Source organism: Aethalodelphis obliquidens, unplaced genomic scaffold (assembly GCF_003676395.1).
Source record: "Aethalodelphis obliquidens isolate GAN/ISIS:26980383/991018 unplaced genomic scaffold, ASM367639v1 scaffold41, whole genome shotgun sequence".
In the NCBI taxonomy this organism is placed as follows: domain Eukaryota; kingdom Metazoa; phylum Chordata; class Mammalia; order Artiodactyla; family Delphinidae; genus Aethalodelphis; species Aethalodelphis obliquidens.
Genome location: NW_020837985.1, coordinates 14,574,192 through 14,593,444, shown reverse-complemented (window position 1 = coordinate 14,593,444; position 19,253 = coordinate 14,574,192). Strand labels below are relative to the sequence as shown.

Sequence of the window (19,253 nt, the reverse complement as noted above, 5' to 3'; positions counted from 1 at the left end):
GAAGGCGAACTAGGGGTTATCCGAACGAGTGGGATGGAGAGTAAGGGGGATCCAGGCAGGAAGAACATCTGGTCCAGGCTCTTACCTACCTGGTGGTAAGAGAGAACAGGGTGCAGAGGGAGCTGGAGGGGGGCTCAGAATTAACTGGTCTAAGGCAGAGGGGTGTAGTGATGAGGCTGGGAAGGCAGACAGAGGGCCGACCCAGAGGGCCTCATAAGTCTTGCTGAGGGCAGTGTGGGCTGCTGCGTTATTTGAAGAGAGGAGAGATATGGTCTGACGGGCGGTTCAGAGCTGCTCCAGGCTGCTGCGTTGGAGAACGGGCTGCAGGCGGGCAGGACTGGAGAAAGGAGACCAACTAGGAAGCTCCAGCCGTAGCCCAGGGAGAAGATGTCAGACATCGGACCCCAGCTGTGGCTGGGAATAGAGCAGAGGAGACAGATGAGAGAGGAAGTAGCCAGGACCAAAAGGCTTGACTCAGAGTGACACACGGCCGAGGACCAATACGTCCACGGATGAGTAGTGAAGCCTCGGTGACAAGAGGTCGCTGGGACAGACTAGTTGGTGTCCTTTGTTTGGGGAGCCTTATGTGTGAAGTATCACTGGACATAACACACAGGATTGTCATCAGATTTTCAGTTTATTTGCAGTCACCTTCAGCAGTGGGTGAGAAAAGGAAAATGATTGATTTTAATTAAGAAACTGCAAACAAAGGTTGCCTCGTAGACAAAGCCACATCCTCTCAGGTTTCATAGAAAGAACAGTATGACAGGGCGTTGTGCCAGCTGTGGGTTTCTGGGGAGGAAAAGGTTCGCAAGTTAATTTAAAGGGGGCTTAGAAGGAACATACTTAAAAAAAAGGAAATGCGGGTGCCGTGAATTGGAGTTATTTTACGTTGAGGGGCCAGTTGGAACTGGTGGGAGGTAAAGGGGAGCATTGGTGAGGCTGTACAGGTGCCAGCTTGCTTCTTGTTGGGTATGTAGCCGCTTAGTATGAACGCAGAAGAACTGTCGCCCTAGGCATTTAGCCATCGGGTATTATTTGATTTTGTTACACAGTGAATGTTGTTTATAATAATTATCTCAGAATTTCAAAAGCCATTTTAAAGCTTTGCTTAAACAATTGCAAGTGCTTATCTAACCCATGGAGGGTTTTTTTTTCCATGGAAATTTTGCTAATCTTACAGTGTAGTACTTGTACACATCGAGCAGATCTGCCGTATCACGTGACAGCTATAAAAACAGTAACTGACTCTTGAACTTTCGTCTCTCAACAGAAGATTTTGAATCATTTTTTTCAAATACTTATTAAGTTACATTATGTCCTGGAAAGGAATACAAACTATCATTTTCATTTTAGAGATGGATAAATTTGAAAAGCAACTTGGTAAAGGGATGAGACACTAATTATTAAGCTCTGTGAGATCTATAGTTTATACACTGTCGCTTGGACGCAGCCAGCCTTGTGAAGTGGGCACGCAGGTTCTGTTCGCACCTCTGCTCAAGGAAACTGAGGGTCTTGGGGTTGAGCGTGGGAGCTGTGGGCGAGCCTGGCAGGCGACGGGGCCTAAATCTCAACTCTGGTCGGAAAGGGACCCTGCGTTCCTGTCACCCCGGGGCTGCCTTGAGGCGTGGGTGTCTCATGAAGCCTTTTCAGGTGGTGAAGCTTTGCGTTTTGTCCCCAGGTTACCACACCACGGTCTTTGGTGTCTTCAGCGACTGTTTGCTGGACAATCTCCCGGGAATAAAGACCAGCGGCTCCACGGTGGAAGTCATCCCTGCTCTGCCCAGACTGCAGATCAGCACGTCTCTGCCCAGGTAGAGCACGCGCAGCCCTGGGTCTGCTTGCTGACAAGAGGGGCACCTAGGAGTGCTGTTCGGTACACCTTCTGCAGGGGCCCCAAGAGTCTGAGCTAACCTGTGATCGTTACGACCAGAATAGAGGCGAAGAGTTTCTTCGAGTTAACCAGTAGGCAGTGTGCTCTGCTTGCAGCAAACTGGAATATAGTTGAAGTGTTTCTTACCAAGATCAGAACAAAATGTGAAATTAGGCTTTGGAATTGTAATTTTGGTGAGAAACAGTTGAGGTTTTAGAGAACTTAAGAAAAAGTCTTATCTTCTAAAAAATAGTCTTTTTTTTTGTTTTTTCCTTTAGCATTATAGGAAAGCATAAAGAAGAAAGGGAAACCTCAGAGTGAGTTACTATTAATGCTTTCTGGTGTTTCCTTCCACTGTTTATCCATGAAAAAAAATGTTTGAATAGTTGAGATCATACTACATTTTATATACTATCATAGATTACTTCTTGCATAAACGTATAACATTAGCTAAACATTTCTATTTTAATTGCTTAAAAAAATACATCATAAAGGTATCTCAGAATCTCATCACCATTCATTTCTTTGCTTTTGGAATTTGGGATTGTCTCAATTTTTGCTCATATGAAAAATGCTTTAATGTTTATCCTTTGGGCTGTTTTTATAAAATGTATCTTGGTATTTTCTGAAATGTTTCAAAAGCTCAGTCACTTACTTGATGGGCCCCTTCTCAGTGCCAGCCTCGTCTCATCCCAGCTCAGGGCTCTGATGGGTGGGACGCTGTGCTTTGGGACACTCAGCGCCTGTGTCTGGGCCAGGCCTGCGGCCAGGCTGCATGGTTCTCTGCTTTCTCCCTCCTTCTTTTCCCACCGTACCAGAGGGGCTGGCATCCTCTTTGCTTGAGAGGCAGAGTAATTTGTGCAGGCTGTGTTTTAGTTTTCCTAAACACCTTCTCTGCAAATTCAAATTGACTACAAGCAGCTTTCACTTGAGAAGGAGAGAAGGACTGCCTGCTAAACTGTGGGAAGAAGTCATTTATAGTGAGGACGGGAGTCACTCTTCCTTTCTTGACAGAGAAAGTTTATTTCTTGACTCATGAACAACTGTCAGGTATAAAATGCAAAGGGATTCACGTTGATTCTTTACGCTGTTATTTTCGGAAAATGTGGTTTGGATGCGCTTTTTAACCCCACCCCCCGCACACGCACCTGCCTCGTTGTTGGCTGGCTTTCATCCCCACTGTGCCTCTAGAACCTTTTCCCTGTGGTCACTGGTCCCTCCTTGCCCGGAAGTGGGTTTGCTGCCTGTGGGTTGGGAAGGAGACACCAGGGTAATGAGCGTTGTGGATTGAGTGACAGTCAGTAGGACTCAGGCTGGAGCTTCAGACCGGGGCTGTAGTGCCGGAGCCTCAAGGGAGTGTCAGGCGAGGCTCGGGGCCTCTGGTCCAGGGCCCCAGCTGACCAGTGCCGAGGACCCGCCAGCTGCCCTGGGTCCCGTCAGGAGTTGCCAGCGTTGCTCGTCGATTTTACCTGTGATGTGGAGGCTGTTGTATGTACTTTTCATTTTTCTTCATTTTCCTCCACTTCCCACGTTATCATTTGGAATGGTTCATTTAAGTTTTCTTCTTAAATCAGTGGATTTTCCCAGGCCATTTCTGAGCATGAGATTTAAAAAAAAATTTTCAAAGAGTGCAGCATGCTCACGGATCATTTGAATTAATTCATTGTTTCACTTTTGTCCTCACCATAATCCAATCATGAAGAATTTTTTTTGCTTCACACACGCTTGAGAAAGTAAGGCCCAGTGAGAGCGATCAGGTGGATGACAGGTCAGTGACCCAGGGCGCGTCTGCATGTAGACAGCGCTTATCATGTGGCAATTTGCCCTTGAGTTCTTGGACGCTGGGTGCTGATTCCATGTTAAAGCCAAGGCTCCCTAGTCCCTGTTTCTGAAATGTTTAAGTGTGGTGATGTGAATAATTCTAAAATGCCATTGGTTTCCTTTGTTTTTTTCTGTGTTTCTAAAATTTATTATAATTATTACTATTATTTTAGGTCTGCACATTCACTGCAACCTTCCTCTGGTGATGAAATATCCACTAACGTGTCAGTCCAGCTTTACAACGGAGAAACTCAGCACCTTGTTGTGAAACTGGAAAATATTGGGATGGAACCACTGGAGAAACTGGAAGTCACCTCAAAAATTCTCACCACCAAAGGTAGGGAATTTAAGTAGGTTTGACCCAGAAATGTTTATCTTTTTTATTTGCAGAAGAGACACATTAGATAACAGCGTTCAGAAAGCCTAAAAATTTCTTCCAGTTTTTTTTTTTTTTTTGGTACGCGGGCCTCTCACTGTTGTGGCCTCTCCCGTTGCGGAGCACAGGCTCCGGACGCGCAGGCTCAGCGGCCATGGCTCACGGGCCCAGCCGCTCCACGGCATGTGGGATCTTCCCGGACCAGGGCACGAACCCACGTCCCCTGCATCGGCAGGCGGACTCTCAACCACTGTGCCACCAGGGAAGCCCTCTTGCACTTTTAATTTGACACCACTGTGAAATTTTTGTCCTAATCACGCGTGAAGAGCACGCAAAGGAAGAGAATGGAGCACAGGATGCACCTTCGTATCCCCTGTGCTCTTAACAACGATCAGATCTCGGGAAGCGTATCCTGGAATGAATGAATGAAGAGAAGCATTTGCAGGTTCAGAAGCATTACCATCTAGGATCCATCCAGCCAGCCCAGTGTTTTCCGTGGGTTCAACACTTAGAGCCTGTGCACTCCCTCTTAAAGACAGATTCTGTTTCCTAGTTCTAAGGCACACGTAGCTTGGGTGTCATAAGACCTGTGTTAAACTTTGGCTTCACTGTTTACTTGCTCTTTGTCCTTCACATGCCTCAGCTTCCTCCTGGGTAAGCAGGGGAGGTGGTCCTTACCATGAAAAGTTGTTCTAAGAATTAAGTGAGGCAGCTTGCCGCAGAGGACCTGGTCTGCTCGTGGTTAGTGAATGGTACTGATCAAAGGGGGGATATATTGTGTGTGTGTGTTGCGGGCAGGGCATCGAGAATAGTAAGTGGAAGTAAAATCAGGTCATTTAATAAAGGTAGAGAAATTATACTGTCTGGGGAGACCAAAGACAAAGACAAAACAGGGAGAGCAAGCTGGTGGGATTTCGGGGTGTTTACATGCCTTTGACATAGGAGCGAGGTGAGCCCGGCATCCAGTGGGAGCTTGGGCGCACCTGGGCGCTGCTGAGGACGCTGCTGTCCCGGGGCTCCTGGCACTGGTGGGCCAAGGCTGCCATCTCCGTGAGGGTCTCCAGGATCGGATGCTGAGCCATGGGGCCACAGGCATTCGGCTTCAGAACTACTTTTCCAAAGTCCATTTACACAGTCATCGTGTGAGAGTGACGGCTGCCCCAAGTCCCCTCTGCCCTGTGGCATCGTAGTCATTTTATCCACGGTAGGGAGGTGGGGTGTAATGCTCTTACACCAGGGTTTAATTTGTATTTCCCTGATGACCAGCGAAGTTGAACACCTTTCACGTGGTTTTGGATACTCAGGTCCTTTGTCGTACCAGCGCTTTGTCCTTTTTTCCCGGTGGGTGTTCTGCCTTCTCTCTGTCTCTGTTTCTCTCTGTCTGTGTGTCTGTCTCTCTCGCTGTCTGTCTGCCCCTCTCTCCTGACTTGCAGGGTGTCTTTGATCCTGAGTGTAAGTTCTTTGCTGGAACTGTGTGGTGTGAATATCCCCTCCTACCACGTCCTTGGATAAACACAAGTTCTTCATTTTAGTATGGTTCACCTAATCATTCTTTTCTTTTATGGTCATTGCGTTTGTGTCTCTGAGTCTTTGGGGAATTTTGATGATCCTACCTTAATCACATCCTTTCTTCCCTTTCTCTCCTATTTTCAGGAGCAAACACATATGGATTAGGTAGAAAATGCCTCCCTGACATGAAATACCTTCATCTGGTATTCTGAAGTCAATTAAGTGGTTAAAGGGGTTGGTTGATGTTTGAACAAGCGAACATTGAATGACAGAAAATTGCAGAGTACATAATGGTAAAAATTTTCACATCTCCTGTGATTTACCTTGCCTTCACAGCTTAGCAACTGGAAAATATCTCTTTCTTTTCTCAGATAAACCCAAATGGTAACCACGTGTCCATTATTCATTACAAACTTGCTTCTTTCCGAAGCACAGCTCCTCAGGGTTCTCCTTTGGAAACCCCTGCTGTCCCTGCGCCCCAGGCCCCGTATCCCTGGCCTCTGCCCCAAGCTTCAGCCTCAGCCACCTCTCCCCTTAAACTCTCATCACGTTGACCGTTAGGAGCTAGTTTCAGTTTCCTGAACGTTCGTGCTGTCTCTCTCAACTTGAGGATAAACCATCTCCTCTCACTAGGAGCCGACTTGCTAACTTCTGTTCCTGCCTTTGCCTCCTCTTCTGCAGTTAACGTATCCTGGGGTTTCTGCTTCGTGGTCACTCTGGGAAGCCTTCCTAGACTGGGTGACTGGGGCCCCCCTTTGTCGTCTCAGAGGCCCGGGTGACTTCTGAGGAGCCCCTTTCATTCCGAGTTGTCATTGCTTGTGGTCTGGTCTCCCTCCAACCAGGTGCGAGTCTCTCAAAGGCAGCGAGTGCGTTCCCCTACCTTTGGTGTTCTTACGCTTTTGAACTCTTACGGAACTTATTCTTTGTATCAGCCATTCCCTCCTTCTCGAACCTTTCATTATAAAAATATTCCAACATACAGAAAAGCGGAGAGAATTTTACAGTGAACACTGCAAACCCACCGTCTATTCTATAATGTTTGGCTACCCAGCCTCCTATCCATCCATTGATCCATCTTGGTTTTTTTGCGTCGTTCAAAATAAGTTGTAGATTTCTGTGCATTTTACCCATTAATACTTTAGCATGCATATCGTTAATTAGACTTCAAGTTTGTTTACTTTTCTTTGGTAAGATGTATATGGGGTGAAATACACAAACCTTAAGTTACCATTTGATAAGTTTTGACAAGTATGTGTGTCTCACCCAAACTCTTATCAAGATATATCACAGACCATTCTCATCACCTCAGAAAATCCTCTCATGGCCCTTTCCAGCCAATCCCTGCCCAACCTGAGAGGTGGCCACTCTCCGTATTTACCTGGTCAGCCCTCGCTCATCGTTTACTGGCAGCGATGTGGGAGGTTGGAAACGCTCATGGGAACCAGGCAGAATCCCTGGAGAAGCCTCTGGGGCTGGGTCCTTCCAACACTGTCAGCAGTCACCTTCTCGCCCAGCTCTCAGTTTAGCCTCTTCGAGGGCAGGGGGTCAAGTATTATAACCCTCACTCTATGGATAGGGAAGGTGAAGGCCGAAGAGGTTAAATGACGTATCTGGGATCACAGCTGGTTCCATCATGTATAGCACGGGCTGGCCGTTCAAAACAACACGTTTGCAAGTGAAAAATTAAAGCTGTCATTCTTTTTTAATTCTCATCCCGAGCTGCCATACATTTACATGTGGAATTAAAGTAATGAAAATAAACCATCTGCTTCCAAAATATACAAAGGGAATAATTCCTGTCACTTATATTCTACAGGACCAAAAAGCTGTCAGAATCAATAAATGATGTACTATGAATGTGAAGACAGGAAAATGTCTTAAACCGGGAACACGAGTGAGCTCCTTGTGAAGCTCTTCCACCGGGAATTAAACGCTGCCTCCTCCGGGGTCCGTATTATTTTCTTTGTAGCGCTGTTGGGGTTATTTTATGTCTCAGCAGTAATAACAACTTTTACTTTCTAGCACTCACCACGTGCCAGCTGAGTGGTATTTCAGGTAGTTTTTTCTCATTAGGTAAAAACGACACCTGTAAGAGGCCTTTCTGGGGTAGGGGTGGTCTGTTTACCTCACTGCTGCAGCGCCGGGGCCCGGGAACTAAGAACAGTGCTTGTCACAGAGGAGGTGCTGAGTGAACCCGGCGAGAGTTCCCGCCACACAGGTTGTTGCGCGGCCGGCGCGTTAATGCAAGACACAGGAGCGCCAAGGACGGCCCTGAGCATGAAGGGCCCACGTCCTGCCTGCTCCGAGGGTGCTGACTGCTCTCGGTGTTTCTGCCTGCAGGTGGTCTGCGTGCGCGGGGCCTTGGCCACGTGGGAGGCCTGCCTGCGAGCCCCACGTCTTCCCCTCCTCTTCCTGCCACCTGTCAGGGGCCCTTGCAGGTCTCCGGTCATGCCCTCACTCCCCTCTGATTGACCCCCTTTTCTTCAGATAAAGAAAAGTTTCCTGTTGTGTTTTTTTTTTTTTTTTAATGATGTTGGCTGTGGGTTTGTCATATATGGCCTTTATTATGTTGAGGTAGGTTCCCTCTCTGCCCACTTTCTGGAGAGTTTTTATCATAAATTGGTGTTGAATTTTGTCAAAAGCTTTTTCTGCATCTGTTGAGATGATCATATGGTTTTTATTCTTCAGTTTGTTCATATGGTGTATCACATTGATCGGTTTGCGTATATTAAAGAATCCTTGCATCCCTGGGATAAATCCCACTTGATCATGGTGTATGATCCTTTTAATGTGTTGTTGGATTCTGTTTGTTAGTATTTTGTTGAGGATTTTTGCGTCTATATTCATCAGTGATATTGATCTGTAATTTTCTTTTTTTGTAGCATCTTTTTCTGGTTTTGGTATCAGGGTGATGGTGGCCTCATACAATGAGTTTGGGACTGTTCCTTCCTCTGCAGTTTTTTGGAAGGGTTTGAGAAAGATGGGGGTTAGCTCTTCTCTAAATGTTTGATAGAGTTCACCTGTGAAGCCATCTGGTCCTGGACTTTTGTTTGTTGGAAGATTTTTTTTTTTTTTGCGGTATGCGGGCCTCTCACTGCTGTGGCCTCTCCCGTTGCGGATCACAGGCTCCGGACGCGCAGGCTCAGCGGCCGTGGCTCACGGGCCCAGCCGCTCCGCGGCATGTGGGATCTTCCCGGACTGGGACACGAACCTGTGTCCCCTGCATCAGCAGGCGGACTCTCAAACACTGCACCACCAGGGAAGACCCTGTTGGAAGATTTTTAATCACAGTTTCAATTTCATTACTTGTGATCCATCTGTTCGTATTTTCTGTTTCATCCTGGTTCAGTCTTGGAAGGTTATACCTTTCTAAGAATTTGTCCATTTCTTCCAGGTTGTCCATTTTATTGGCATAGAGTTGCTTGTAGTAGTCTCTTAGGATGCTTTGTATTTCTGCGGTGTCTGTTTTAACTTCTTTTTCATTTCTAATTTTATTGATTTGAGTCCTCTCCCTCCTGATGAGTCTGGCTAAAGGTTTATCAATTTTGTTTATCTTCTCAAAGAACCAGCTTTTAGTTTTATTGATCTTTGCTATTGTTTTCTTTGTTTCTATTTCATTTATTTCTTCTCTGATCTTTATGATTTCTTTCCTTCTGCTAACTTTGGATTTTTTTTATTCTTCTTTCTCTAGTTCCTTTAGGTGTAAGGTTAGATTGTTTATTTAAGACTTGTTTCTTGAGGTAGGCTTGTATTGCTATAAACTTCCCTCTTAGAACTGCTTTTGCTGCATCCCATAGGTTTTGGATTGTTGTGTTTTCGTTGTCATTTGTCTCTAGGTGTTTTTTGATTTCCTCTTTGATTTCTTCAGTGATCTCTTGGTTATTTAGTAACGTATTGTTTAGCCACCATGTGTTTGTGTTTTTTACGTTTTTTTCCCTGTAATTCATTTCTAATCTCATAGCATTGTGGTCAGAAAGGATGCTTGATATGATTTCAATTTTCTTAAATTTACTGAGGCTTGATTTGTGACCCAAGATGTGATCTATCCTGGAGAATGTTCTGTGCACACTTGAGAAGAAAGTGTAATCTGCTGTTTTTGGATGGAATGTCCTATAAATATCAATTAGATCTATCTGGTCTATTGTGTCATTTAAAGCTTCTGTTTCCTTATTTATTTTCATTTTGAATGATCTGTCCATTGGTGTAAGTGAGGTGTCAAAGTCCCCCACTATTATTGTGTTACTGTCGATTTCCTCTTTTAGAGCTGTTAGCAGTTGCCTTATGTATTGAGGTGCTCCATGTTGGGAGCATATATATTTATAATTGTTATATCTTCTTCTTGGATTGATCCCTTGATCATTATGTAGTGTCCTTCCTTGTCTCTTGTAACATTCTTTATTTTAAAGTCTATTTTATCTGATATGAGTATTGCTACTCCAGCTTTCTTTTGATTTCCATTTGCATGGAATATCTTTTTCCATCCCCTCACTTCCAGTCTGTATGTGTCCCTAGGTGTGAAGTGGGTCTCTTGTAGACAGCATATATATGGCTCTTGTTTTTGTATCCATTCAGCAAGCCTGTGTCTTTTGGTTGGAGCATTTAATCCATTCACGTTTAAGGTAATTACTGATTTGTATGTTCCTATGACCATTTTCTTAATTGTTTTCGGTTTGTTTTCGTAGGTCCTTTTCTTCTCTTGTGTGTCCCACTTAGAGAGTTCCTTTAGCTTTTGTTGTAGAGCTGGTTTGGTGGTGCTGAATTTTCTTAGCTTTTGCTTGTCTGTAAAACTTTTGATTTCTCCATCGAATCTGAATGAGATCCTTGCCGGGTAGAGTAATCTTGGTTGTAGGTTCTTCCATTTCATCACTTTAAATATGTCATGCCACTCCCTTCTGGCTTGTAGAGTTTCTGCTGAGAAATCAGCTGTTAACCTTATGGGAGTTCCCTTGTATGTTATTTGTTGTTTTTCCCTTGCTGCTTTCAATAATTTTTCTTTGTCTTTAATTTTTGCCAGTTTGATTACTGTGTGTCTCAGCATGTTTCTCCTTGGGTTCATCCTGTATGGGACTCTGTTTGCTTCCTGGACTTGGGTGGCTATTTCCTTTCCCATGTTAGGGAAGTTTTCAACGATAATCTCTTCAGATATTTTCTCGGGTCCTTTCTCTCTCTCTTCTCCTTCTGAGACCCCTATAATGCGAATGTTGTTACGTTTAATGTTGTCCCAGAGGTCTCTTAAGCTGTCTTCATTTCTTTTCATTCATAGCAGTGAATTCCACCATTCTCTCTTCCAGGTCACTTATCCGTTCTTTTGCCTCAGTTATTCTGCTATTGATTTCCTTCTAGTGTATTTTTAATTTCAGTAATTGTATTGTTCATCTCTGTTTGTTTGTTCTTTAATTCTTCTAGGTCTTTGTTAAACATTTCTTGCATCTGCTTGATCTTTGCCTCCATTCTTTTTCCGAGGTCCTGGATCATCTTCACTATCATTCTGAATTCTTTTTCTGGAAGGTTGCCTATCTCCACTTTGTTTGGTTGTTTTTCTGGGGTTTTATCTTGTTCCTTCATCTGGTACATAGCCCTCTGCCTTTTCATCTTGTCTATCTTTCTGTGAATGTGGTTTTTGTTCCACAGGCTGCAGGATTGTAGTTCTTCTTGCTTCTGCTGTCTGCCCTCTGGTGGATGAGGCTGTCTCCCTGTTGTGTTTTTCTCCTCCATCTTCCTTGCTTTCCTGTCTTGTTGTAATCCCTGCTCTTACAGACTCACGGAGTGAAGTAAGTCAGAAAAAGAAAAACAAATACCGTATGCTAACACATATATGTGGAATAATAATAATAAAAAAAGGTTCTGAAGAACCTAGGGGCAGGACAGAGATGCAGATGTAGAGAATGGATTTGAGGACCTGGGAAGGGGGAAGGGGAAGCTGGGACGAAGTGAGAGAGTGGCGTGGACATATATATACTACCAAATGTAAAATAGATGGCTAGTGGGAAGCAGCCGCATAGCACAGGGAGATCAGCTCGGTACTTTGTGACCACCTAGAGGAATGGGGTAGGGAGGGTGGGAGGGAGACATAAGAGGGAGGAGATATGGGGATATATGTATACGTATAGCTGATTCACTTTGTTATACAGCAGAAATTAACACACCATTGTAAAGCAATTATATTCCAATAAAGATGCTAAAAAAAAGAAAAATAATCCTTTTGCATTTGCAGTATATGGTAGGGATCAGGGACACTTCAGAGACACACAGACCTTTGTGGGCCTCTCAGGGGTCTGAACTGCCATCTGGACACTTGTGGGGCACGTGTGTTCCCCCATCACAAGCTCCTGACCTGGAGCTGAGTATTTACAATCCACCCCATCAGGACAGGGATCACCCGCCCATGTCATGGAGTGATTCTAATTGCAGTCTCTTTGTGAGCACGTCTCTATTTTTAGGTTGTCACAGAGCCAAACTTCTGCCTTTACTTAAGTAATCATAAATTTTATTATAATTAAGCCCAAATTGACATGAATTTATTGTATTTGCTTTTCAACAAATCTTCTGAGATACCCGTGAGCGTGTGTACAAACACAAATATACACATACCTGTGCACATAAATACATACACACATCCCTTAATTTCTTTATACTTCCCGCTTAATTTTTTGACAAAAAGCAACGGCTCCATGTGGGTATAATGAACAGCTCATAAGTGTTTTGACTGAGGTGCCGTTCCCTGCTGCTTCCTGCTCTCATCAGCATTGTGGCAAAGTCTCTGCAATTAGAAGCATACATGAAAGGTCCTCAGATGTTGAAGGTCAGCAGCAGTAATGACTCCTCTGGTAGTGTCAGTGTCACATAACCAGTATGACTTGACTGCATGAAACTAAACTCTAGCATTAAAATGATGACTATTATTTCCGAAACCGAATTCCACAGGGGGGAAAATTAGTGACATAGGCTACTCTCTTGGTTTATGTTTATCTTGTTATTCCTGATAGCTTATCATTATATAGGATTTTGAAAAGCCCCTCTGGACTTTCCATTTTGTAGCACAGTAATGAAGGAAAGAACCAGAAAGGCCCACTTTTGAGGCGTAAAAACATATTGAATCCGACAATGAAGCTATTCGGTTTTCTGTCCTGCTGCAGCTGGAGGAGAGTCCGTGCGCTGTGAATTCCTCTAAATACCTTAGTGGTTTGGCTGCAGAAGGTGAATAAGCTGTTCCCCATGGGTGGACTTGCCTGTTGTCTGAATGTGTCACTCTTAAGCCACGGAACTTAACACAGAAATAAGCAGTGCAGCTAGCGCCCTTTCTGAGTATACCCTAAGCTTGGAGGCAGTGGGTTACTGAACGCAGGGGTTTGAACCTTATTTAGCTACTGGCCTTTTCTGGGGCTGGGGGCCGGGGTTGGGTGGCATTTTTCAGGTCTCTTCTTGAGCTGTGCCGTTTGCCTGCGCACGTAGCGGGAGCAGCCAGCGCGGTTCCACGCGGCTTGCGTGCCGCCCTTGACCCTTTCCTGTTGCTCTGCTGTTCCCTCTGTCAGGGCAGGTGGTAGCACGGCCTCTCTTCAGCCGGTGACTTGAGAGATGGGTTTTGGAGTCGGATGGGTTTGGCTCCCAGCCCCTTGCTGTTAGTGACCCCTGCGTGGCTGCCCTGAGCAGGCCGCTGAGTGCTTGTGGGTTAGCGTTGCAGCCTGGGCACCCCTGGCCCAGCCCTGCTCTCATCTGGTGATTCCAGAAGGACTGGTAGTGCCTCTGGGGTGCCCAGCACAGTGCCTGGCACGTGGTGGGTGATGGGTACTTGCTAAGTTCCCTTCCCTTTAAGTGGGGAAATGAGCTGCTGCTTCTGCTTCGTGATAGCTGCACAGGGGGAGTGTCTGTGGGGCTGGGAAGCCAGCACTCAGCGTGGGCGGGGCCGACTTGAAATACACAAACTCCCGCTGCGCCTGAGGCAGGCAGGTGCCTGGGTCCACGTTTCCTGGGTTCATCTCTCCTTGAGCTGTTCAGAAGCCATCTTAGCTTTCTCTTTGCTCTCAACTTTTTCCTGGAATGGTGAAATTTAACGATCCCCAGATGAGCAAGGGTGTTCTGGCATTAAACCCTGCTCATCCCACAGCAAACGAAAGCAGAAGAGGTGAGATGGTGAGAAGCAGCCTGGGAGGCCGTGGGCAGCTCTGACAGTGGGGAGCTTGCTGGCTCCTCTGTCCCTGGCCACCCAGGGGAACCTGTTAGCTGATTGACTGTCAGGACCCAAGGGGCTCGCTAAGGAGCCCGCTGAAGGCCCATGAAGGAGTTAACATTAAGAGTTACCCTCCCTGCCAAGTTTTCTAGTCTTTTTTAGAGTTGCTTGTGTTACGGCATTTTTATGTAATTCTTAAAAAAACCTCACACACACAAACACTTTGTGGCAATACAGGGCAAAACTTAAAAAATAAATCTCGTAAAAAAGCGTTTTTTTTCCTTCTTAGCACGGTCAAAGTATACAAGTGTCTTGGGGAAAAAAGACTCAGTTTCTTCAATGTCTCCTGCAGCGTTCATGCCACACCCCGCCTGCACGTTTGGGTGAGGACAGAAGCAGAGGAGAGCTGGGAGGAGGTGGCAGCGTCGCATGGGGCTGGTGGGCCAGGCACTCCCGGCAGAAGAGGCAGCACGTGTGGGTGGTAGTAGGGGCACAGCGGGTGAACGTGGGGAAGGGGAGGAGGAAAGGCAGGGGTGAACCCGGACTGTTCTTCCCAAGGCATTTCAGTCCTGTCAGGACCCACGTATGATGGTGCAGCAGGAGATGCGCTGAGAGCCCTCACCTAGTTTCTGCCCGTCCATGGGAACAGAACTGAATGAGAGCCCGGGTCTTGGCGCCTGGGTTTCAGAAGTGGCCCAATAGAAGCTTTGGGGGGGGGGGCCTTTGCGGGGCCTCAGTATCTTGGCCGGTATTGCCATTTCATAGAAAGGTTGGCCAGAGCTGCTGTGGCAGATGGAGAGGCTGTTTAAAGAAGTTAGCACGCACTGCTATAGTCCTGGGGCTTCCAGCAAGCAGGGCCCGAACGGTTTCCTGCCCTGGCTTCATGTCGCCTGGTATGTCATATACCCTTCTATCCCAAGTTAGTCTGTGGGACTGAAAAATAAAGACAAAGAATGTATTAACCTGGTTCACACATACTTATAGAATGTGAGTTACTGGGTCATCGAGAGGATTTTGGTACCGTTAGTGCTTTGTGAGGGAAGGCAGTAACTTCCGTTGTGGAGTCGGATGCTGGCAAAATACCCAGAGAGTAACATATCCAGCAGGACTAGAGGTCAGGTCAGTTTGTAAAACTTAATCAGACGAGGCTCCTGCCACATACTCAAAACCGTCGCCAGCAAACATCTAGAATCTGTGTGTTCCGTACAGTATTCATTCTATAGGAGGAGGGTGATAAGAGCGTGTATGTGAGGAGTTTTGAGTGTAATGTCCATTAAATGCGTCACATGCACAGGAGGGTGTGTAGACACATACACGCCAAGTCCAGAGTCAACCCCACGGGTCCCACTGCTCTTTAACCTGCCTGGCCTCTCCTCATCTTCAGGTCTGGTCTGATTAGCAGTCTCTCCCGGAGGTTTTCCCTGGATCTGTGCTTGCTGTCAGGTGCCCAAGTGTCCTGGCCTGCAGTGATTAATCGTTCACGTCGTCCTGAAATCTTACCTCCCAGGAACCAGCACTCTCAGCAGTCCCATCACCCTTTTCCCAGCTGCCCCTCTGTGTTTAGATCATTCTGAAATAATGTAGTAATATCAGTCTACTAAAAAATCTGAACACCCTGTAAACTAGTGGAATTGGTGATGCCGCTGTGCACCGGACACTTAATTGAGCACCTGTTGTATGCCAGGTCCTCTACTTCCCAGCTGGATGACCTCCAGCAAGGACGTGCACTTCCTTGGTTTCCAAGGGGAATAAATGACCACAACTCCGCTGGGTTATTGTGAGGATTAAGTGAGATAACTCACATGTGGAAAGTGTCTGGTGTTCAATGAATAACTAAGTAAATAAATGAATGTGATGTGGTTTCTAAACACCTCTCAAGGACGCCTCCCCTGATCTGTTCCTATTTAAGGGTACCCTGAGGGTAAGTGTGCTCTATTAGACGTGTTCTGAGTGGAACTCAGCCAGTTCTGGAGGGAGCACACCCTGGACAGGAAGACATGAACTTACTTTGCGTTTATAGCACAGTTTGGCCTCGTGTTCTTGCAGTTAGCAAACCTCACAGGTCTTTTTTCTTCAATATGGACCTCGATCAAGCTCCCTGTCTTCCACTGGACTCTTGCAATGTTGATTTCTGGGTCCCAAGAGGGTGACTTTATTTTCTAACCCCACCTTGATGGGCCTTCATGCAGGAAGTGAACGTCATGGCTCTAGAATCATTTGGATCTAGAACTCTGGCACTTTTCCCTAGTTTTGGACCATGGACAAGTTACTCTCTCTAGGTGTCCGTTGCCTTATTCCGACGGAGGGGATTTAGCACAGAGAGTCGGTTTGTTTAAAGGGAGGTGGTAAGGTAACCCAGAGGCGGGAACAGCAGCAGGTTGCTCCCCTGTCTGGGACTGAGGGACAGCAGGAGGGGGGATTAGCGAGGCGGATTAGGGGACTGAGAAGTACAGTGGGAAGGCCTCCGTTCACCTCGCTGGTGTGGAGGGATTCCCGCCCCAGGGCCAGGAGGATGGACACACACGTAGTGCCCGATGCTGGATGGATGGGATCACAGCCCGCCATGCAGGGAACAGAGGGAAACCAGAGGCTGCGGGGAGGCAGGCTTGTATTGTCAACAAGGTGGGGTGTCCCCTGGTTCCCACAGGGGGCTGTGCTTGGCTGGCAGGGAACTGAAACCCGCCCTCAGGGCTAAGCGGGAGCTTCGTCTGGTCCCCAGGGTAGGAGGGTTGTTTGTCAGGGGACTGTATCCCCGGGAGCAGAGTCAGGAGGAGAACTTGCAGTGAGGTTGTTCCAGGCCCTCCTGGTTTCAGCACATGTCAAGGCAGTGGTAATATTGGACTTGATCCTAGGCCTTAAACACCCGTTCCTCCCGGTCTGTAATGAAGCAGGGATCGTCTGGCAGGAGGGGGAGACACACAGGTGACACAGCTGCTTCCATTTGACACAACCGGTGCCCCCCCACCCCCCACCCCGTCTCCTTCCTGGGCTCCTTCCTCCTCTCAGCACATTTCAGCTTTAGTGTATACAGTGCTTTACAGACACCACTTAGTTTAATCTGTAAAACAGCCGTGTGATGTAGGAGTTGTCACCCCTACTTCATACACAAAGAAATGTTGACATGGACGAATCATCACTCCCCATCCAGCTCTAGGTGGTCAGAGTCAAAAAGGCGTCAAACCCAAGGCCGTCTGACTCCGCAGAGCTAAGGATGCCCCCCTGCCCCCCAAAAGGCCCTTTCTGATTTTGTGTTCCTGTTTCCTGAAGAGTGTCTCTCTCCCACTAAACGTGGATCTGTTTCTCTTTAAGGCGATAGAACATAGAAAGTACTGGTTGAGCTCTGACTCTGTTCATGAGAACAAGAGTGCATGGCTCTTGTTGGGGAGAGAAAGCTGCTTCATGGGGGCAGTGCTCATAGAAACAGGCCTTGGAACAGCTGTGATTCTGGAATTCTCTGGTACTTTGATCCATCACTTTTTTTTCTTTTTTTTTTTTTGCGGTATGCGGGCCTCTCCCGTTGCAGAGCACAGGCTCAGCGGCCATGGCTCATGGGCCCAGCCGCTCCGTGGCATGTAGGATCCTCCTGGACCGGGGCATGAACCCGTGTCCCCTGCACCGGCAGGCAGACTCTCAACCACCGCACCACCAGAGAAGCCCAGATCCATCACATTTTAAATGGTTTGCATCTTTCTTTGCTTCTGAAGGTGCATCCGAATTTTCTCCCGGGTTAGTTAAGTCTCCTGCTGCCTCAGTTGCATCCTCATTATCACCTTTATTACTGTCATTGTAGAAAAATTATATGGTGACTTCCTGAGCTGGAAACTAGAAGAAACCCTTGCCCAGTTTCCCTTGCAACCTGGAAAGGTGGCCACTTTCACCGTCAGCATCAAAGTGAAGCTGGATTTCTCTTGCCAAGAGAATCTCCTCCAAGACCTCAGTGACGGTAAGTTCCTCCCCAGTTTTGATCAGCACGTCGCGGTCCCCAGTCACATGGTAGCGATCACCTTGCCTCGAGCCCCGCTGCTCTCTCGGTAACGTGCTTGTCGTTCATTAGCTCTAGCGGCTTGAGACTTCTCCTGGGCACGTACTTAATGAGTGAGTTACTGTGCACAGGGAAAGTGATAAAAGTACTTTTCAGTTGAACGATTTCTTAATTCACACTCTTTACTATTTTGTGCTCATTTGCCAGGAGGTCATCCTAAATTAGTGGAATGTAGGAATTACTGCATTTTTCTTCAAGCATAACTGCTGTGATCCCTTAGACATCTAATTAGCTGTGATTATGAAGTTCTCCTTCAAAGTCTAATGATTTCTATAAGGAAATGGAGTATGGAGAAAAATGAGAATGTATTTTTGTTATAACATTAGGACTAGCTGATTAGGGGTAAGATTCCATAGATTAATTATGTCCGATGATACAGCATGCATTCATACTTTCATTGGGAGTCATCGTGGGGTGTGTTAGTTAGCTCAGGCTGCCACAAGAGAATACCACAGACAGTATGGCTACAATTACAAACTTCTTTTCTCATAGTTGTGGAGGCTGGAAGTCTGAGATCAAGGTGCCAGCATGGCCAGGTTCTGGTGAGGGCCCTTTCCTGGCTTGCACACAGCTGCCCTCTCACTGTGTCCTCACGCGGCAGAGCGAGCCTGGTGTCTCTTCCCCTTCTTAGAAGGACGCCAGTTTTATCAGACTAAGGCCCCACCCTGTGGCCTCATTTAACTTTTGTTACCTCCTCACGGGCCCTGTCTTCAATTATAGTCACAGTGGAGGTTAGGGCTTCACCATATGAATTTGGGGGGCCACATTCAGTCAAAGGGTGTTATTGGAGACGGTCAACGGATTCTGTTACTAGAACTTAGCAACTATGTGACTTTGACTTCTTTGTGCCTTAATCTGATAAGATGACAGTAATACCCATTTCTACAGTTGTTGTGAGGATTTGCCCTTCACCTGGAACATGGTAAGGGGTCAACAAGTGTTAGTTATATCCCCCCCCCACCCCCATCACAGATTTATGACATTACAAGACATTTAACCACCTCTTATTAGAGACAAGCACTTGACCGGGCTCTTGGAAAACAGAGATGAGTGAGTCAAGGTCTGTCCCCTGGGCAGTAGTAATAACAGCAGCTAACATTTAAGAGGTGTGCATAGATCAACTTGCTGAACCCTCACAGCAGCCCTATGAAATAGGTGTTATTAATAGCTCTGTTTTACAAATAGGGACAGTAAGGCATAGAGAGGTTGTGCAGTTTTTCCAAGGTCACACAGCTAGGAAGTGGCAAAGCTGGGTTGTGAAGCCAGGCAGCCTGACTCCAGAGTCTGTCCTCGTAACTACTCTGTGGCCTGTTGTTGCCCAGAGGGTCAGCCAGAAAAATAAATATGTGATTGGAACACCCTGAGACTCGGGTGTAACTGAGATGCAGCTCACTTTGTCAGTAGGGTCCTGCAGGGAGGGCCTCCCAGAGCTGGTGTGTGACTTGGGCCTGAACTGGGGAGTATC

The 19,253-nt window shown here is 46.6% G+C and overlaps 1 protein-coding gene across 4 annotated transcripts in view; it reads left to right on the top strand.

Annotated features, from left to right (window-relative positions):
* Positions 1-19,253, top strand: part of TRAPPC9 (trafficking protein particle complex subunit 9) — a 509,122-nt gene that overhangs the window by 127,169 nt on the left and 362,700 nt on the right. For all 4 annotated transcript variants that reach the window (XM_027077960.1, XM_027132545.1, XM_027077959.1 and 1 more), the window contains 3 exons: positions 1,682-1,814; positions 3,868-4,031; positions 17,537-17,689. In XM_027077960.1, the coding sequence (XP_026933761.1) occupies positions 1,682-1,814; positions 3,868-4,031; positions 17,537-17,689 (450 nt within the window). The remainder of the gene's footprint in view (positions 1-1,681; positions 1,815-3,867; positions 4,032-17,536; positions 17,690-19,253) is intronic.